The sequence below is a fragment of the Pezoporus wallicus genome, unplaced genomic scaffold, assembly GCF_028554395.1.
Source record: "Pezoporus wallicus isolate ANWC-B61680 ecotype Strahan unplaced genomic scaffold, APGP_CSIRO_Pwel_v1 contig_5416, whole genome shotgun sequence".
NCBI lineage: Eukaryota > Metazoa > Chordata > Aves > Psittaciformes > Psittacidae > Pezoporus > Pezoporus wallicus.
The window spans coordinates 54,095-74,584 of NW_026642898.1; the positions used below are offsets into that span (position 1 = coordinate 54,095).

The 20,490-nt window shown below is 46.7% G+C and overlaps 1 protein-coding gene across 5 annotated transcripts in view; it reads right to left on the reverse strand.

Annotated features, from left to right (window-relative positions):
* Window positions 1-19,101, reverse strand: part of ANAPC1 (anaphase promoting complex subunit 1) — a 35,056-nt gene extending 15,955 nt beyond the window's left edge. For 2 of the 5 annotated variants that reach the window (XR_008975342.1, XM_057433102.1), the window contains exons 1-25: window positions 18,747-19,101; window positions 18,486-18,647; window positions 18,284-18,335; window positions 18,001-18,110; window positions 17,252-17,334; window positions 16,043-16,116; window positions 15,626-15,774; window positions 14,533-14,753; window positions 13,712-13,921; window positions 13,032-13,127; window positions 12,489-12,579; window positions 12,306-12,371; window positions 11,154-11,291; window positions 10,698-10,838; window positions 10,278-10,338; window positions 9,542-9,729; window positions 8,659-8,733; window positions 7,448-7,713; window positions 7,006-7,097; window positions 5,979-6,127; window positions 4,431-4,509; window positions 4,287-4,323; window positions 4,125-4,195; window positions 3,820-3,998; window positions 850-1,076 (exon numbers count right to left, since the gene is read on the reverse strand). Coding sequence is in view for 4 of the 5 variants with exons in the window: in XM_057433102.1 (XP_057289085.1) it covers window positions 850-1,076; window positions 3,820-3,998; window positions 4,125-4,195; window positions 4,287-4,323; window positions 4,431-4,509; window positions 5,979-6,127; window positions 7,006-7,097; window positions 7,448-7,713; window positions 8,659-8,733; window positions 9,542-9,729; window positions 10,278-10,338; window positions 10,698-10,838; window positions 11,154-11,291; window positions 12,306-12,371; window positions 12,489-12,579; window positions 13,032-13,127; window positions 13,712-13,921; window positions 14,533-14,753; window positions 15,626-15,774; window positions 16,043-16,116; window positions 17,252-17,334; window positions 18,001-18,110; window positions 18,284-18,335; window positions 18,486-18,647; window positions 18,747-18,959 (3,230 nt within the window). In the remaining variant the exon portion in view is untranslated. The remainder of the gene's footprint in view (window positions 1-849; window positions 1,077-3,819; window positions 3,999-4,124; window positions 4,196-4,286; window positions 4,324-4,430; window positions 4,510-5,978; window positions 6,128-7,005; window positions 7,098-7,447; window positions 7,714-8,658; window positions 8,734-9,541; window positions 9,730-10,277; window positions 10,339-10,697; window positions 10,839-11,153; window positions 11,292-12,305; window positions 12,372-12,488; window positions 12,580-13,031; window positions 13,128-13,711; window positions 13,922-14,532; window positions 14,754-15,625; window positions 15,775-16,042; window positions 16,117-17,251; window positions 17,335-18,000; window positions 18,111-18,283; window positions 18,336-18,485; window positions 18,648-18,746) is intronic. The other 3 variants (XM_057433105.1, XM_057433104.1, XM_057433103.1) reach the window with 3 other exon arrangements.
* Between the last annotated feature and the right edge of the window lie 1,389 nt (window positions 19,102-20,490).

The window sequence follows — 20,490 nt, forward strand, 5'->3', positions numbered from 1 at the left end:
TGACCACATCTAGTAACAAGCTGTACACCGAATTAATGATGTGCTTCCAAGAATGCTGACCACAGCTCTCTGTGATTTACTCTGGAAACACTTTCTAGACTTGTTAGATTACTCAGCTTGTAGTTTGATGCATTCCTTTAGTTTTCGACTTCTGCAGGGTGTTTTACATGTTAATGATGTTCTGCAGTCTGCTTTGCTTCTGGTGTTTTAAAGCAGATACTTTTTAACACCCTCAAAATAAGGCAATAAAGAAGCAGGATGGGGATAATTGTGAGGCCACCGGGTATAGAATGGCTCCAATATGAGGTTTCAAACCAAAGAGAGGGTTGGGACAGTGCATTTGCTTTCTGTAGAATGAATTAAGTCCCCTGACCCAAGCCTTGCTTAGAACTAAGATCAGCCCTGAGCAAAAGGCTCTGCAGTTTTAGGCAGGGGATGGATGATGCTTTATTCTCTACAGAGGCATTTTCTTTACAGAGCAGGCCCTGCTTATATTTCAAGCTGAGGAAAAGATGCTACAATCTGCATTCAAACCCTAACTGAGCTCAACACACTGTTTGGGGCTTAAACTACAAGTCTTTGCCATATCTTGCTCCAATCCCAGGAGTCCTCCAACTCAAATACAGCAGAATTTGGATGTAGATTGAGCTTCAAAGACTCGTATCATGAAATCAAACCCTCTTCTATGTGTCCTTCGCTCAGGCCTGCCTACTTTAACATTGGGTTCAGACTAAGTTATATTGCACTGGGTGATGAGACATGCTTCATTAAGTCAATAGCAATATTCACACCATTTCTCACCTAAGTGAAATAATAAAAAGAAATATATAAGTAGAGAGAGTTCTTTACCTGTTTTCTTTCTCTTCTATGTATTCATGGTCACTGGCTTCTGGCATCTGCACCACATTGACACGTACAGGACGGGCACTCTGCAGGAGCCTGCGCACTTCTTGCACTCTCAGATCCTCACTCCAGATCAGGGACATCACCTCCTCATTCATGTCATTCATTCCATCTTCATCCTCTTCTGATTCAGTCCCAGAGGGAATATCAGAGGACAGCACTGGGCCCACAGACTGCAAGGGCAAGAGGAAAAGAAGAAGTTGCTGCTGGTAGTGGCACATGGATGTTGGTAACTGTCAGAAAGCCAGCGGATACCAGCACCACAGTCTGAATGCACTCAGCACAGGCACCTGCACTGGGATGGGGCTGTAAATACAATGCACATCGATTCAGAATTTCTGAGCATTGTAATCAAGTAGGTGACCTCTCAAGTGTTTTGCTGCAAAGATGCAGCTGCTGAGCCAGGACTGCCAAGTGAGAGCTAGAAGAGGTGACACAGCAAATAGTTCTCTCTCTTTCTACGCCATTTCTTGTTTCAGAGCACTGGTAGGTAAGGGCCTTCCCCTCCTGCCTACACAAATAGTTATCTATGATGGATATGAAAACATGTTGTTTTCTCAGAGTGAAAAACAGAACCCAAATGAGCATTTTGATGGGTATTAAATGAGAGGTTAAACTCCAGAGACAGTCCCATGGTGACAGCCTGCTTTTAGAAGTGCCAGTACCTACTGACCCTCAACCTGTTCTGTTCACTCTGGTCAGAAACCTGTGTTATTTTACTGATCATTGATATCTGAATGAGTCAGAGCTTTAATTCCGATTCCCTCCTACAACAACTTTGGGAAAACCAAGCTTCCCATTAAAATAAAGTCAGCTTGCATGGCAGCGAATTCCAAATGGCTGCTGCTGTTGGCCAACCCTGGCATCACCACAGTACCAGAATGGTTCTGAACCTCCACACCACAGATCCATACATGACCAGAAAAAAACCCAATGAAGGCCGTCATAACTTAGGAGCACTGAGGAAAAGCCCTTTCTCTATACAAGATCTACAAAATGCTTGTTTAAGACTCTGTCCTCCCCTATAGGATCAACTAGGTTGGAAAAGACCTTTAAGATCGAGTCCAACACTGCTTATTCACATCACATAAGCAGCACACAGGACAAGAACAGCACAGGATGCAACAGTCTGTCCACAATCTGCTTGTGCTACACTTGCTTCAGACAAGGCTGTCACTGTGCACGAAGCATCATAAGGAAGATGTTTACTGTGAGGGTGGTGAGGCCCTGGCACAGGCTGCCCAAAGAAGTGGTAAATGCTCCACCCCTGGCAGTGTTCAAGGTGAGGTTGGTCAGAGCCTTGGGCAACATGGTCTAGTGTGAGGTGTCCCTGCCCATGGCAGGGGGTTGGAGCTTTAACCCAAACCAGTCTGGGATGCTATGACTCATTTTATTTTTAGAGTTCTGCAGAAAACAGCTTTCTTGAATATAGTTTCCTTATAGTTTGACAGAATAATCCAGACACTGACCCTAAGGTGGGCCAGTATATTCCTCTTTCTTTTCCATCTGCCATAGATGGCAGATTAACATGAAAAATAACAAGGCAAGCACTGAGAATTACTGGTATGATAAAACTAGGCACAAACCCCACACACCTCTCCCTAAAGTGGTCATTTTTCTGGTTCTATACCTCAGCAAACTGGAAAGATAGAGAATGACAGCCAGCCTCTTCCTAAGGCTCACTGGTAACACATGACACCAGAGCACAAGTAAATGACCAGCTGATGAATGAAACCCAGTTTCTTCTGATAAATCCCCTCCAGATCTCAATAGAGAACTGCACCACCCATAGAGGAAGCGTCTGGTCTGAAACAGGAAACTCCACCCTGCCCTCCTGAGAAATGACAAACAATTTGGTGTTTGAAGCTCATTTTCTCCTTTTAAGGTAATGTGCATTCGAGGCATTGTTATAAAGTAAGTGATAAAATCAATTTATCACCTTTTGAAGATTCAGTACTCTTACAGTTGGGCAAAACCTCACCAGAAGAAAACAAAACAGGGTTTTAATGAGTGGTGGGACATAGTAAATGAACTCCATGTTCCAATCTTTCTGCTCAAGGGATTAACTTTTTGCTGTGCAGTTAGTCATGAAGCCTCAGATATAAAGAACTGGATAATTTTAATATCACTTCCAAAGCTAAGAGAGCAAAAAGGATCTTGACCAAGATGTACCTGGGACAATAAATTCCTCTTTGTGACTACAGGCTACAATCTGCTACTGTTAAAGTGGTTCTCTGCATGTCACTAACCAGCTTTTCAGTGTCCTCAACACTGCTCCCAAGGAACAAGGGATGGGACAAGAGGAAACGGCCTCAAGCTGCACCAGGGCAGGTTTAGATGGAGCTGAGGAACAATTCCTGCCCCAGAGGGTGCTCAGGCATTGGAACAGGCTGCCCAGGGCAGGGCTGCAGTCACCGTCCCTGCAAGGGTTCACACCCCGTGGAGACGAGGCCTCAGTGCTATGGGTTAGTGGTGGCCTTGGCAGTGCTGGGCAATGGTTGGGATTGATGATCTTGAAAGGCTTTTCCAACCTGGTCGATTCTGTGATTCTCTGTGCTCTCCTGTTTTGTCTCTGGACTGAGTACCAAAACCTCTTCAACACCTCTTAGAGGCACAGCTGTTTTGCAGAGGAGGAGGAGGACTTACAGAGGCAATCAAACAGCTCTGTAGGCAAAGCTTTTGAGCATCATGTCTAAATGAAGGTGAAAATCTGGTTTATATTGACAGTTTCCACAGCCATGCATGTGGCCTTCCTGTGCCGGATGCTGGTTTTATACTGAAACCCTCCTGTTTGTGTAAGCGCTGCCCTCAACCTTGAATCTGCACCATCTGATGCCCTGAGCATCAGAGGATGGTGGGGAATGGAGTGCTCTGCCCAACCCCAGTGTTGTGAAATCCCCTGATGCCCATACTCACAGATTTACCCTTCTGCAGGTTCCCTTCACACGCCTGTTTGGACAGATCCTGGCGCCCGATAAGGAGACAAACAGCTTCAGGCCAGTCTGAGGCAGGCTGCTCTCTGCAGTAATATATTGCATCTCTGATGGGAAGAGCTACCCCAAATGGGAGAGACTCCAGATCTCTTAAGGTGAAACCTTAAAAATAACAAGTGAAAAACAAGCTGTTACCAAAAGTAGATAAAAGTGCATTTTGTACTGCACAAGCACAAGGCTACTCCTTGTGATTGTGCCATTCTGCACTATGATAAAAGCTGCTCTTACCAACATCAGTCATCCAAATAACTAACTTCTCAGCCAGGCTGGAAACAGATGTGCTGTGTCTGAAACTGCATCTGTAAAATAAAGGGGAAGCCAATGAAAGCTAGTCCAAAAGTCAGCAGAAAGTCAACACCTCATGAGTTTAAATAGTAAAGAGCTTTATACCTATTGTCATGCTGTTCCATTTGCTGCTTTCGTTGGCCTAGGAAAGACAAGGGCACATTAATTCCACATTCCCCAGGCAAAAGGACAATACATAAGCAGCACAAGACACCAGAAGATAGTATCATGGCATCAAAGCATCATTACCTGACGTAATCTTGTACAAATAATGGGAGGCTTCATTAGACACAGCGCTCTCATCCCCAAGTATATACAGAGCCACACTCTGGATAGGAAACAGACATCATCATACAGTCACTTAGTGTCCCAACAGGCAGAAGATAACTTTAGTAACTTACACAGAGGGATGGGTTTGTTGTGAAAACACTGTTAATAAAGGGAGACTGAAACAACTGAACAACTCAACTTTAATGCTTTAGATTTTTATCTTGGAGTTTGGAAAACATACATCCTGAAGCAATCAGCTGAACATTCCTGGATTAATTGTTTCAAAGGCGGAAAGATAAGAAAAGAGAGAGAAACACATGCTCCTGGTCATCTTCCCCATGGTTTTCACATTTCACTTCTCTTGTGAAATATATCATCTACAGACACCATTTTTCACTCTGTTTCCTCCATGTCTTGAATATGGACTACTTAAGGAAGGCTCCACGTGGGAGGTTGTTCCCCACTCAAAGCAGGGTCCACCTCAGCTATGCCAGCCAGCACTTAAAACTGCCTCAGTACTGCTCCAAGCCTCCACACTGAAGCAGAGGAGAGGCTGACCCCTGGCAACTCCTGCCATAGACTCTGCAACTCATCTTGGGTGCCTGGTGAGAGCAGTCTCTCCTCCCTGTTTTTCCTCTCCAGGCACCTCAGGCTCAACACCTCAGCTCCAAACCCTGTCCTGGCAGGTTTCCTCCACAAATACGCTGTGAATAAGGGAGGGAGGCTGCCCAGGAGATAACATCAGCACTTGTAACTACTCATGCAACTCAGTATTTATGTTGATACATGCCCAAGAAGCGAGCAGGGGAATTCTCACTCACAAATTACAGTTAACCTGGAGTTACAGTATTACTCTGCACATGCCACTACTGCAAACCACAAAAAAACATAAGCAGTGAAGCACAGGCTACTCACGAGCTCTCCTTCCCAACCTCAGATACCTCCTCCCACCTGCTAAAACCCATCCACACCCTTCAGTAATACTCAAGTAATAAAAGAGGCTGCTTACAGGGATTTCTCTCTGCTAAACATGTATTGTTTTCCCTGAGGAGAGTCTGATGCTGCACCCCTTACTATATCTGGGGGATGCTCAAGGGGATTTCATGCAGGCAGATGACTCTTAGTACGGAGCAGCAACACTTGGAGATGCTTAAGAATGCCCCATCCCTGGCAGTGTTCAAGGCCAGGTTTGACACAGGGGCTTGGAGCAAGCTGCTCTAGTGGAAGGTGTCCCTGCCCGTGGCAGGGCTTGGAGCTGGATGAGCTTTAAGGTCCCTTCCAACCTAAGCCATTCTAAGATCCTATGATCTTAAGTCTCCAGCAGTATAGCTCCAGCAGAGTTATTGATCACAGGCTCAATACTCCTCCAACATGGCCCCACACACCACGATTAAACCCTGCTGTTTGACTTCCCACTGTGGATGCTCCACTCGCAGGAAGCACAGAGAAGCTCCACTCACAGAAGCACCCTGGCCACAGAGCCAGAGCTGACAGAGTAAAACATATCCTTTTTGCTACAGTACATACCACTACTACCAGTTTGCTCCTCTCACAGATCCCTGGTAAGTAAGGGTAAGGCTGCACTCCTTCTCCCTTCAAACAGGAACTCAGCCATTGAAAGATACTTGGAGGCTCAGCAGAGAAAAACGCAGGATGGTGCATGAAACCTGTTTGGACTATAACCATATGAACAGACATGACACTGAGTTCATGGTGAATGCACAATAACCCTCCACTATACCCAAAGCTAACCCTGCAGTGCTTCTTTTAACAACAAAAAGACAGTATTTCCCCTCCTGTTAGATGGGAGTTCAGAGCTAGACAGTCATGAACGTGTGAGGCACCAAACTCTCAAAACCAAAATCATCTCGGCCCATAAAAAGGAATAACCACAGAGTAATCCCCCAAACCTCACTGGAACAGTCTTGTAATTCAACAACATTAAATTGCTCACGTGAGAGAACAACCTACCTATAACCTCTGCCTTCCCTGTCCACAAAGGGGGTAGTAAAGCCTGAGGATTGCTATAAGATTTCTTTTTTGGGTCAGGAGAAGCAGTGGTTTCTCTTACATGACTAGGAAATACAAGCTGGTAGGACACTAAACAAGGGCATGGACAATCTATGACCTTATTTAAACTTTAAGTATTGTGGTTTTAGCTCTGATTTAGCTTCTATGAAGTGTAACCCAAGAGCCTGCCAGCCCAGCCATACTTTCCACAAGAGGCACATCTCAGTGCCAGGGTTTCCCTGGTCGCCTGCTGAGGTTTCTCAGCCAGGCTGAGCTTTGCCAAGATGAAACCATCATTCCCTTCCCAAGCCGGTGTCCTGTGAAAAGCACCAGCTCTACTGTGCTAATTTCATCCCAGGCTTCTTAAGAGGGTATGAAAACCAAAGGAACAATCTCAGCACTATGAGCAGGGATTAAGTCCTGACCAGCTTTCAAGAGAACAGTTACCAAGGTGCTCAGCAGCACAGATAGTTTGCAGATCATCATCACTGCATTTGCACATCATTCTCACTGAATATTCAGATTTGCAAAGCCTTCAACTCACCCTGATCAATTACACAAGTCTGCCTGGAGGTTTTCACAAGGGCTGGATAGTCTCTGTAGTAATAATCTATGTAAGCATCAAGTTTTAAGTCCCTAGAAGGAGAAAGAGGTGACTGACATTAGAGGAGACAAAAACCTTCCTGCATCTGTGACATCTATTGAGTAGATAGGTAACATGCTGGGTTATCTGCAAGACATGAATGCATATAGCAGCTGTCAGCCTCAAAGAAACATAGGTTTATTTCAGACTTGCTTCTCTTTGGCATGACAGACTAGAGGACAGGCCAACCCTTTCAGCACCAGGGTAAGGTTTTAAGGATTCCTTTTCTTCAGATTCACAGAAAGTCTGCTCCATTTTGGGCAATCCCCGAATTCCACATGAAAATAATTAACAAGAGACACTGCATGATACACAAGAGCTGCAGTTTGTCAGCTGGACATACCTGGCCAGCTGAACCAGAAGAACAACAAGTGAACGAATTCCCTCTCCCATTAGACTGTTCAGTTTGAGCTCCTCGTAGATGAGATGAAGAACAAAGAAAATAGCAGGAATGTGGGTGAAAAGGAGCATTGAGGAATCCAAACTAAGGCTCTGTGAAAAGTCATCTTTTGAGGCCAAAGCTTCCAGAGGGTCCAGTCGCAAAGCTTTGGCAATAGGATGAGACTCAAAATTCTTATGGTAGTCAGAGCTCAAGAGATATTCCCAGTCCTAAACCAAGCAAACAGGAGAGAGACAGAGGTTTCATGGTGAACACAACCTTCAACAAGACAACTCCAAAGTACTGTTTCAAAGGAGTTTTTCTCCCCATGAAACAATACAAATGTGACTGTTGCACTGTAAAAGTGCTGCACAGACCCAAAGGTTCAACTGTTAAGTTTCACCCCCACATTGTGTATAAAAGAATCAGAACCTTGTATTTAAAAGAACAAGAGAAAAGGAAGTACCCTCCTTGCACCAATACTTTGTGCACGAGACCTCAGTGAGCATTCATACCATTCATCTAGCGCCCCCAGCCTAGGAGCTTCCCCTGCCACATCTCAACATCAGGCATTAGATCCTGATCTTTATTCCACATAGACCATAATCCATAACCCCATGGGCTCACTGAACTGCCAGCCCACAGCTCAACTGGACCACCACAGCTCACAAGCCTTTTAGGATGGCATGATAATAAGCCTCACTTTCCCTAAAGCCAAACTTTCCTATTCCTGCCTAGGCAGAGCTCAGTGAATTAACCTTAAACACCCCACTAAGTTCAGTGAGCATCAGTGCAGTCAGTGAGGTATGTAATCTGATGTTGCTAACTTGCTACTTGCTTGAGTAGCCAGGGGAGTGAGAATTTCATTTTAAAGGGATGAAGAAGCATCTAAGAGAAGTGTGATGTTGTCAGGAGATTATCTGGGATTGTTTTCTGATCCCTATCAAATTAATTCCTGAGTCCAACCTCCTTGTCTAGAAGAGAGAACCCTGATGGGTCACAGGACACAGCCACTACAAAGGGCAAAATACCTTTTCTTCCCCAAGGGTTTGTAATCTCAGCTGAAATACAATATTCAGAGGGCGTTTCCTATGCTTTGCCTTTAAAGAAACATCAAACCAAACACCACCTCCCCACCCCTTGCCTCTTATTTTTAAGAGAGAACTATTCCTTACCTCATCTGACCCTGTTTCTGATGGTCTGGCCTTCTTTGGAGCAATAACTGGTGAAAGGGATCCTTCAAAATCAAGCTGAAGAAATCAAGTGATCAAAAGTAAACGAGGGTTAGAATTCTCAAGGTTGTGTAAGTAAATCACCAACGACAACACCCGAATTCAACCCCAGTATTACAGGACATGGCGTTAGGTACTTCTCCACTTCACAAACAGATTATTCTAAACACAGCTATTCTAGTGTATGGTGCTTGAATTCCACAGTTTGACTGCCTAACATCTGGCATTTACTAGGACAGAGGAAAAACTGCGTATGAACTAATGCTAGTAACGTAGATCTACTGTGACTGCTTTCATTCCAGCTGTACACATGTACCTGGGGCCTTTCTTCCCCCTGCAAGTACTGCAAATTAAGTGGGTTTCCTGCTAGCAAGTAAAGGAAACTCCAAATACATTCAACAAAAACAGCTGAAAAAGAAACCCTAGAACTTTAAACATTGTGATTTGAAAACTGCACAGAAAATCCTCTTTAGGGAACAGGAATTTGAGTTGTACCTTGTGTTCCTGGAGAGAAGCAGCTTAACATGGGTTAGATGAATCAAACCTTTAATGCATCAGTGTTAGTCATGAACTGGAGCAAAATCTTCATAGTTAATTTTTATTTGATCAAGATAGACTGCAAGTACCTTATAAATATGCTTCATGATAAACACAGACTAAAATATATACAGAAATATATGAATACAGAATTGGTTTGACAGCATCTTGTGATTTAAGATAATACACAATCTGTTTCAGTTAGTTCTGACTGTAACTATTTTGAACCTTGAAGGGTTATCAGTAGCTTCAAAGTGAACTAGGAAAACAAACATACACGCTTGCTTACATTACGTGTCCAGGACAGTCTCTCCGTGTTATAACCCATCATATTCATGAGGCATGTTACAAATAAATTCCATTCTGAGTGATAGCTTGGTCCTCCTGGAGCATTGTAAGCATTGTACCACTTGACAAGCATCTGTACAGCTATCTCCTTGGGCAGGATAGCTTTGACCCCCTGCAGACATCTTTTCACTGTTGCAAAAGAGGAGAAAATAATGGATTAGGTGGGTTTTCCATCTTGCCTCCTGGTGCTTCAGTCAGTGGTATAAATCTCTACGGATTTGCTTACTGGACCTACTTTGAACTCTCTGGACACTCATCCAGTAAAGCCACACCTTACAACCTTCAACAGCTTCAACACACAACAGAACAATCACACAAGCTTCAACGCCAGGTTCCTCTAGTGCAGGTTGAGCACAGTCCCTCTAATTCACCACACCAAGGGGAAAAAAAGAGTTCCTTTTGCCCACTACTGAAAGCAACTTTTGTCTGAACGGGCATCTCAGCCCTTCCTCAGGCAATTATACAAACAATAGTAGAGAACAAAGCGTCTAAAGAACAAAGGAAGTTCTAAGAGTGCAGCTGGAAGCCCTGAAAACAACAGAGCACACCTAAATCAATGGTAACATCAATGAAAGATAAGTTAGTAAGAGATTGGGATATGTGGTACAGCCTGAGCTATGCAGAAACTACTTCAAAATTAGGGAACATGTTTCATGTGGTGTGGATCTGAATCATACCCAGTTCTGAAGTGGCAATTTCAGGTATAGCAATCCGGACCATTGTGTTATTGCTGAGCTCCTGAAGAGATAAGATAGGTAAGAGTCAAATCATGAAATGTATAAAGTAAAGCCAGGGTCCTTCTCTATTAACTAAGAAATCCTTTATATATGAAGCATATTCCCAATTCCTGACTGTTCGCTACATTGCAGATTTGTAACCTCAGATGTTAGTTCCCTGAAAGATTTGAAACAGATCTTGAGCTGAATCCCTTGAAGAAAGAGTATTCTACAGAGAGAAAGAAGTAGAGCCACCAATTCAGGTGTGATATCTTGCTGTTGGTCAGGACCTGCAAAATCTCACTGTGCAGCAGAAGTAAATGTGACCCTCACTTTGCTTTGCTGACAAAGTACTGACTCGAGTTACAGGGTAATACCTACTAAAGTCACTCTGTTGTTGACAGGATCCCTCAGAGCATGAATGAAGGTCCCAAGCTGCTGGAAAGTACAGTCTTCAACATAAGTGGAGTCATGAAGCTTGGAGGAATCCCTTAGCTCTGGAACTGGTGACAGAAGCACACCCTGAAAAGGGGTAAATGATGGCTCAGAGCTGCTGAAATAAGAGGATCTGAGCAAACTGACATTTTTAACGGACTAGTGTTTTGAAAACAACTACAAAGCTTTCCCATCTCTGCCTCAGAGGTTTTGCAGAAGTCATAAACAAATAGACAAGGAAGCACTAAACAGATCTTCTTTAAACACTATTTATTCAAGGGTTTTACAGAAGGAAAACAAAAAGATTTCACTCCAAAGATGCCCTGAAAGTTAAAAACCAACCCACCATTTGAAGCTGTTCCAACTAAACCCTTTTTAAGGCAGGACTTCCCTTCTCCTTACCTCTTCCAGGGGCCCCAGATGCTTATTCAAAGGCTTGGATGGAGTGCTGACACTATCCAAGGGAGTGCTTGGCCGAGGCATTTGGTTGGACATTGTCAGGGACGGCGCAGGCAGCCCAGGAATAAAAACCTTCCCGACCTTTTGTGAACAACAGACAGGAAAACACACGGTTGGGTTTCATGCCTGTGCTTCCACAGGTGGCTTACATACACAGATACGATCAGATTTAACATCTTAAAGGAAAAGTGTGAGGAGTGGCTAAAGTCTCTGAAGATAAGATTAATCATTTCTTCATGTAATTATTTTCTTTAGATGATGACCTGATGAAAAATCTACCATATATGATCAGTATTGTACATTATTACTACAGGTCTACTCCCACTAGAAGAACTAGCAGAGCTGCCCTGAGAAAGCTGAGTATACCCTTTCTTTATATACATATATATATGCCATTACACACCTGCACACCAATGTGTGTGCACACAGGTACAAACTGCAGTGTCCAAGGTTCTGTATACACAGAGAGAGCTCAGTGCATCTCTACAGAGTTTAAGAAGCAGCTTTATTTTGGATGAATCATGTCCATCTGACATGACAGGTGATAAAATATGAATCATGCAATCATATGAAACATAGAATCATAGAACAGTTCGGGTTGGAAAGGACCTTAAGATCATCCAGTTCCAACCCCCCTGCCATGGGCAGGGACACCTCACACTAAACCATGTCACCCAAGCCTCTGTCCAACCTGGCCTAGAACACTGCCAGGGATGGAGCATTCACAACTTCCTTGGGCAACCTATTCCAGACTCAAAGCCTTATATTGAAAAGAACAAAGCAAAGGAAAGCCAAGTACCTTCCTTGCACCGATATAACAACAGCCCTTGGTAAAGCAATTTGACATCTAAAGCTATGTGACATGCTACAGAAGTTTGAAAGTGTTTTGTTCAGGAACAATTCTTATTTTCCATATTCTTGATATTTTCTGTCTTTGAAAGCATTTTCTTACCTTAGTACTTCACTATCACTGAAAACAAGCTCAAGAGATTGATTGCACCACAGGGTACGATGCACACAGGATTCCTGTGGACAGCCCAGCTTGTAACCAAAGCTTCAAACATCTTATTTTGGGATAGAAAGCCAGTTACTTACCCGAACCACTCCAGAATAAAGCACCAGATTCCCACTGCCATCCAGAGCCAGCAGAGTATCAATGCCCTGTGAGAATCAAGCAGCATGCTCAACTTCTTGTATTTAAGTAGGAAGACAACAGTTGGATGCTAAGTGACAAAGCAGATGCTCCACATTTCATAGCCCCCAGGGAGAAGTACGTACCTCCACTGGAGCTGCATCCTTTGCTTGAATATTGGTAACAGAACCAAAGATCAGCTGCGACTTATCGTTGCTCTCTTGAAATTTTACACACCTAGAGGTTTGGGAAACAACAGGAAACATGAAAGGACTGTCCTAGCTGTTGTTACAGAGCGAAGACAGAGGACTACAGCAGTACTGAATGGTGCAGTTATTTTTATTGTGGTATACCTGGCTCCTTCCTCCTTCCTTTGCTTGTTTTGCCCTGCTAGTCAAGTTCCTTCTACTCTGCAAGCCTAATTAAAACCCCCAATGTACTTCTAAAGGGTAAAGATGAGGATAAACAAGAACACCATTCAAATATCAGTGAATGTTCCCTTGCAACTTCAGTTTTACTTAAATAGCTCAAAACATCAATGCACTACAGTTAAGAACATGTTATACAAGAGCAAGCGATGTATCACATGCTGCCACAACAGATTCCACTAGCTGGAGGAACTGGTATGGCAAAACCAAGGTGGTAATATCTAGAGTGCTCCTCTCTGTCCCCAAGACTGGGGTGCTTACCTCAGCTGGAGCTGGGATTCCACTAAAAAGCACAAGAACTTCTGCCCACAAAGGTCAGTGGTAATGAACACTTTTGATGCTTGGGAATTCTTCTCCCTGTAAGACAGACATAGTGATCAGCACATAGTTTGGTCTACTGGGAAAATGTTCATGAAGGGAAGCACAGTGTCACACTAGCCTTCAATATACAGCACATCAGCTGACAGAATGCACCAGTTTCAATCATTACTCCTGAAACTGATTTCCTAGCACTCCAGTCTTCAAATTCCCCACTTTTTGGGCACACAGAGAATTCTTTTTGGCTTTATTCTCCTGTTCAGTCTCAGGGTTTATGCTGTGTTTTGCCCCTTTTGATGGTAACAGAGAAAGAGTTACTCTCCCTAGGTCAGAAATACCCAAAAGCAGTGACCAAGTTAGAACCTGCTTTGCTTTACAGATCTCTTGAAACCATTCCCATGTTCAGAGAGCCATGAATAACACAAGAAATTAAAGCATTCCAAGCGCCCAATACTCTTTGGAAGGGAGCTAAGCATTTAGTGAGCATCATTTAAAAAGGAATTAGGAAGTACAGGTCCATGAATCTCCTTCAAGGTGGCAGACTAAGCTGTCATTTTATTCCACCCCCTCCCCTCCTGCAATAGAGCTGCAGAACTTCCCACATCCCAGCACAAGCACCTAACCTCATGTTTGTGACTGTTTCTGTCCACAGGTGATCTATACACAGCTCAGGAACAATTGGCTCTGTTTCTGGTACAAGGAAGGAATCACTGGAGGTGCTGTTGGGTGAATGGGTAATGCTGTGCCTCCTCGGTGACTGAGCACTGCTGGAGAAGTTGAACCTCTGCACTCCTGAGAAAGAATGAACTCCCAGAGCAGGGGAATGAGAGCGGCTGCAGGCAAAGACACAAGACACTGCTGAGAAGTGCATTTCAAAAGCAGGTACAGAACCCCAGGGAGCTCATACACTGGTAGAGGCTTTAAAACCAAACCCAAACCAGTAGCTAGCTCAGTATCAGTTTCCTTTAGCAAGGGAGCCCAGCATAGAAAAACAATTCTCTAAGTAAGTTCCAGTCATCTCTGTCAGAATGCAATGATGAGATTTCAAAAGTAAGAAAACCAACATTTTAAGTGTGGTCCACTTTATCTGATATCTGTCCCAGTCTCTTCTCTCTCAATGTGCCTTTCTTTAGAAAGGCTAACTGAAAACACCCCTGGGACGCACACAACATGCAGACAGGTCTCAACTCCACTACAGACTGGCTGTGTAACGACACAACAGCCTCTTTGGCTCTGGCATACCACTTATGGCCCAATACTACAGAGATAATAGCACACCAACCGCCACAAGAGCATTCCAAGAGGGCTTTCAAGTGCTGTAACAGAAGAGGCAGCTGTACTTTAGACTTGTAACAGTACATGAAGACAGACAGTACTACCAGACATCTATCCCATTGCTCATATTCTTTGCTACCATCTGCTATGTGCTGTGTTCAGTGCCCACCTCAAAGCAGCCATGTTGGAGATGGATGGTGAGCGGGACTGCATGCTGGGTGATGACACTGATCTGCTCTGGCTGTGGATGGAGGAGTAGTTCTGGAAAGGGGAGCCTACAGGAGAGTCTCCTTTGGAGAAGCTTCTGAGATGAGCAGTCAAAGAGCTGCTAGTGGCCATGTGCTGCGGTGTGCCCAGCTGCTCCGAGAACTTCAGCACCATGTTCTGCTCCTGGGGGAGAAAACAGCTGCGTGTGCATGCACAGCACATGGGTGAGAAGAGCCAGGAAGGTGCTCTAACAGGTTGTTTTGTCAGCTGGGTGGGAATGATTTATGCCTTAGGTGCTCAGCCTATGAAAGTTATTCCTGCCAACCATGCTCTCTCATCCACAGACATACAAACTACTCCAATGGTTTTCATGGCACTAAGTTGTTTGTTACTTTCCTTACAGAACTCAATAGTTGAGTCCAATCCTTCTGGGCTGTGGGGGCTGGAGCAGCTCTGCTCTGGAGCTCAGCCTGGAGAAGAGAAGGCTCCTGAAGGGGAGACCTGAGAGAAGCTCCAGTGCCTAAAGGGGCTGCAGGAAACCTAGAGAGGGGCTTGGGACAAGGGCCTGTAGGGGCAGGCCAAGGGGAATGGCTTGAACCTGCCAGAGGGGAGACTGAGCTGAGCTCTGAGGCAGAAGCTCTTCCCTGTGAGGGTGCTGAGGCGCTGGCACAGGGTGCCCAGAGAAGCTGTGGCTGCCCCATCCCTGGCAGTGTTCAAGGCCAGGTTGGACACAGGGGCTTGGAGCAAGCTGCTCTAGTGGAAGGGGTCCCTGCCCATGGCAGGGGTCGGAGCTGGAGGAGCTTTAAGGTCCCTTCCAACCCAAACTGCTCTGGGACTCTCCCTGTGCTCTCCCTGGCTGTTGTCCAGGCAAATACATGAAAGAAACTATTAAAAAAAATAAGTCTAAACACACACACACCAACAAATATCTTACTCTCTTATAAATAAAATAAACCACAAATACCAGGCATTTGGAATACGCACACAGCCATAAGGGCACGTAAACACACGCATAGGTTTTCCTACAGTGACATTTAGCAAGCAGTAAGTTGTACCTCTGGCTTCACCCTCCGAAGAGCCCAAACAGTGTGTAAACTCTGCACAGTATCGTAGGTCATCACAATGGAAGGCTCAGTGTTAAGGAACACGATCCTCATGGTGTAATCAGCAACGTACTGCACTCTGGCGGAGCCAAACACGCCTGCTAAAGAAGAGGTTAAGGCACAAGGATCACTTCTACAGCAGTTATCCATTATAGGGTTAGCATCTTTCACATCCTCTCTCTTCCCCAATCTGTGTTTTTTCCCTGAGCAGTTTCCCTGTTCATGAAGCAGGTAAAACACCCACTTCTGCATTCTTGAAAGTATCATTATCTGCATGTTTTGTAATGCAGACGAAGCCCGAGTGGCACATGGAGTATTTGATACCACACTGATGGACTCCAAACAATACAGCTAAAGACATAAACTTACCCCCAAACTTACAGACAAGAGGTGTTATCTCATCCAAGGGGTGTAGCATGCTGAACATTGTAGGCAAAGGTTCTCTAGAAAGAAACCAAACACAGCACGTTCAAACCCAAATGCTAACAAGCAGAACTGTTCTCTCCTGTAGCTGGTGCTGTGATCCCAAACCAGCTCCTCAGACCTTAACAAATCAGAGCCTGAGATCTAACAGCAGAGACAGATATCCTATGCACAGAAGCTTGTTGGATTGACAGAGCAGAGTCAAAGACTGGTGTACAAAACAGGGCGAGTGGGTCTTGGTTTGCATCTCAGATCACTTGAGAATGCCCCCACCTGGTGGCCACACAACAGACTGTGACTGGTTTGAGTGAACAGAGCTGGCACCAGCTGAGCTGGGAGGAAGAATAGGAAGAGGAGAAAGCCCTTAACCCGGACTCGATTTAGGAGTTTAGGTTCCACAGCTCCCAGTCAAGCAGTCAGCCATCATCTGTACCTGATGGACACAGATCATCTGTACCCATCACAGAGCATCAGTAAAGGCACCCATCTGCAGTGACAGTGGCAAAAGGAAGAATTAGCACCAAAAGCTGGCTTGAGTAGGGTCAGTCATGATATTTGCACCCTCGTGATCGTTTTCAGTAGCTAGCTCAGTATCGTTTTCAGCACCTCTCTTTCTAATCCCAACTCCTCCGAGGATTAGAGAATCATAAGTGCTTGGAATGGACACAAAGCAAGCAGGTGTATTAAAGCTGCTCATCAGTGCGCCATCCAGCTCCTTCCTCTGCTGCTCAGCTGTATGCCCAGCCAGAGAGCACAGGGTCCAGGATCCTCCCCAGATAGGCAAGAGAATGCTCCATAGATTTAAAGCATCCCGAGAAGCAGCAGAGAGAAAGGGTCTCAATGACAATCCCTCAGTGAATCTCCCCGTTGTCCGTGACAGCCTGGAGCCAATTCCCAGGACAAACCTTTATGAAATCAGGCTGGTAACACCCACATCATGGCTCCTATTCCCAGCATCACCACTTCCAACTGGTCCTTAACACAGCACCAGAAGAACATCACGGACTATCAGTATTCAGTCCTTTCCTATTAATAGCTCATGTTTCACCTGCCCCATCACAACCACATGGATTCATTCTTTCCTGCTCTTCAGCTCCTGTGCTCCTGCATTAAATTAGCAAACAGCCTACAAGAAAACTATGAATTGCTTCATACTTGGGGGGACTTGGAGGAACTTCATGTGAGGAACTGCTGCGCTCAAACAACAAACCATACTTTGTTGGCCAGACATTTGCAACCTAAAAAAAACAACACAGAGTTATAACCAAATAAAAGCATCAAGTACTTACTGCACTCATTGTATTTCATGTTTGAGTATCTCATCATAGTAAAACAAGATGTTTAAGTGTTTTCTTTTGAGAAGAGTAAATGGAAGCAGGCTCTCAGACTACAAAGCAGTCACAGCCAGGTTTTCCCAGCCACGGAGTGAAGAACTTTGAAGTTCAGCCTGGAGAAGAGAAGGCTCCAGTGCCTAAAGGGGCTGCAGGAAACCTGAAGAGGGGCTTTGGACATGGGCCTGTAGGGACAGGCCAAGGGGAATGGCTTGAACCTGCCCGAGGGGAGACTGAGCTGAGCTCTTAGGCAGAAGCTCTTCCCTGTGAGGGTGCTGAGGCACTGGCACAGGGTGCCCAGAGAAGCTGTGGCTGCCCCATCCCTGGCAGTGTTCAAGGCCAGGTTGGACACAGGGGCTTGGAGCAAGCTGCTCCAGTGGAAGGGGTCCCTGCCCGTAGGAGCAGGGCTTGGAGCTGGAGGAGCTTTAAGGTCCCTTCCAACCCAAACCAGGCTGGGTTCTGTGAATTCAGACAGCCGGAACCGGGAGCACTTTACACACCTCCCCACCCCATCACAGTATGCAAACAGATGAGAAGCCCATGGGTGGGCCAAATGAAAAGGACGGCACTCACCTGGAAAGGCAAAGCAGCAATGTAATCCTTTCCCTCTATGCTATGCACATTTATACAGGAATTCTGCAATATGCAGATACATTTCTCTACTATTTCACCACTGCCTGAAACTAGAAGGGAAAAGAAAACAAAATACAGTGAAGCTTCTATTTCTGAAGGCTCTCCCCATGTACAAGAAGCAGATCCGGGGCAGTTTTAGCACAAGTCTTAATAAATAAGCACATTACAGCAAGAAAGCTGGGCTCAAAGCATCTGTTGCCATTACACTAAGCAGGAAACTCACCATCAGCTTTGTCACATTTCTCCTGGGGAATAGCAAAGTCGCACCACAAGGCCTAGAACCAAACACAGCATTACTGCTCACAGAGAATGAGCTGAAGGGCACAGCCTCCCCATCCCCAACCACCCCCCCTTCAGAACACTGCCCCACACCACGCAGTGTTTTCCAGCCGATGTTCATTCATTCAGCCGCCACCTTTCCGCACCTGTAGAACGGGGCTGTCAACAGTGAAAGCCTTATAAACGGTGGACGCTTGGCTCCTGCTTCCTTTGCTCCAGATGACCATGTTGCTGGCCACGTACAGCTCCTCATCGTAGTCCACCTCTTCCCCAACATCGCCGGCGCCCTTCCTCAGCTGCCAGCTCTCCTGGAAAACACGGCCTTGTGAGGACAAGGCGCGGGCCGCGCTGCCACCGCCGCTCACCTCCCGGCCGGCCGAGGAGCCGCAGCCGCCGCTGCCCCGTACCCGCTGCCGCTCGTGGATCGTCACCTCCCGCAGGGAGCCCACCAGGCCGGCGGCCCCGTCGGAGGAGCAGAGCTCGGAGGCGGGCTGCAGCCGCCGCAGCTGGAGGGTGAGGGCGCTGGGGTGGCGCCGGCAGTGCTCGCGGCCCCGGGGGGCGAACTCCTGCAGGTCGCCGGCCGCAATCATCGTCGCCCTCTCGTCAGAGTGGTCCGACATGGGGGCCCGATATCCTCATTATTTCCGGGCCGGACGCGCGCTGCACACCCCCGCCGCGCCGGGCTCGGGCTCCGGCTCCCGGCCCGCCCGGGGCCCCGCGGGCAGCGGCAGCGCGGCTGAGGCGAGCGCGGGGCCGGCGGCGGCTGCGGCGGCGCCTCCTCCTCACACGGGCGCGGCCATCTTGTCGTTCCCGCCCTGCCCCGCGGGCCGCGCGGGGGCCGCCGGGAGGGAAATGGCGGCGGGCGGAGGGAAGCGCCCTCGCACCCTCACAGGGACCCGGTGTGCGCTGAGGGGAGTGCTGCTTGAAACCCGAATTTGCCGTGGTGTAACCACATCGCTGTGATCAAACACAGTCCCCAGTGTGTAGCGCAGCCCTGGGGCACTCACCTCAGCCTGCCCGTCCCATTCCCACCTCCCATGGCAACTTTCCTCATGAATTGAGACTTCAGTGTGGAGAAGAGAAGGCTCAGGGGGGACCTGATGGCTCCCTACAAGTGCCTGACAGGAGGATGGAGCCAGGAGGGGCTGGGCTCTGCTCCCAAGGAGCAATGGGTCTGATGCGCAGACAGACTCCACAACTGGTTAAAGCTGTACAGCAGGTATGCTTTATTCAGCGCTGAGGCACATGGGGGATCGCTCCTCCAAAGGGATGCGCGCCTCAGCGTCTTTTCCCTCTACATTTTTTTGTTCAACATCTTCATCGCTGCCATGGGCAGTGGGATTGAGCGCGCCCTCAGCGAGTTTGCCGATGACACCGAGCTGTGTGGTTCGGTTGATACCCTGGAGGGAAGGAATGGCATCCAGAGGGACCTCGACACACTTGTGAGGTGGGCTGATGCCAACCTCATGGAGTTTAACCATGCCAAGTGCAAGGTCCTACACCTGGGTGGGAGCAATCCCAGGCACAGCTACAGGCTGGGCAGAGAAGAGATTCAGAGCAGCCCTGCGGAAAAAGACTTGGGGGTGTTGGATGATGAGAAAATGAACATGAGCCGGCTTCAGTGTGCGCTTGCAGCCCAGAAAGCAACCGTATCCTGGGCTGCATCCAAAGGAGCGTGACCAGCAGGTCGAAGGAGGTGATCCTGCCCCTCTGCTCTGCTCTTGTGAGACCTCACCTGGAGCATTGTGTGCAGTTCTGGTGTCCTCAACATAAAAAGGACATGGAACTGTTGGAACAAGTCCAGAGGAGGCCACGAGGATGATCAGGGGCTGGAGCACCTCCTGTATGAAGACAGGCTGAGAAAGTTGGGTCTGTTCAGCCTGGAGAAGAGAAGCTGTGTGGAGACCTCAGAGCAGCTTCCAGTGTCTGAAGGGGACTATAGGGATGCTGGGGAGGGACTCTTCATTAGGAACTGTAGTGACAGGACAAGGGGTAACGGGTTCAAACTTAAACAGGGGAAGTTTAGATTGGATATAAGGAGGAAGTTCTTTCCTGTGAGGGTGGTGAGGCACTGGAATGGGTTGCCCAGGGAGGTTGTGAATGCTCCATCCCTGGCAGTGTTCAAGGCCAGGTTGGACAGAGCCTTGGGTG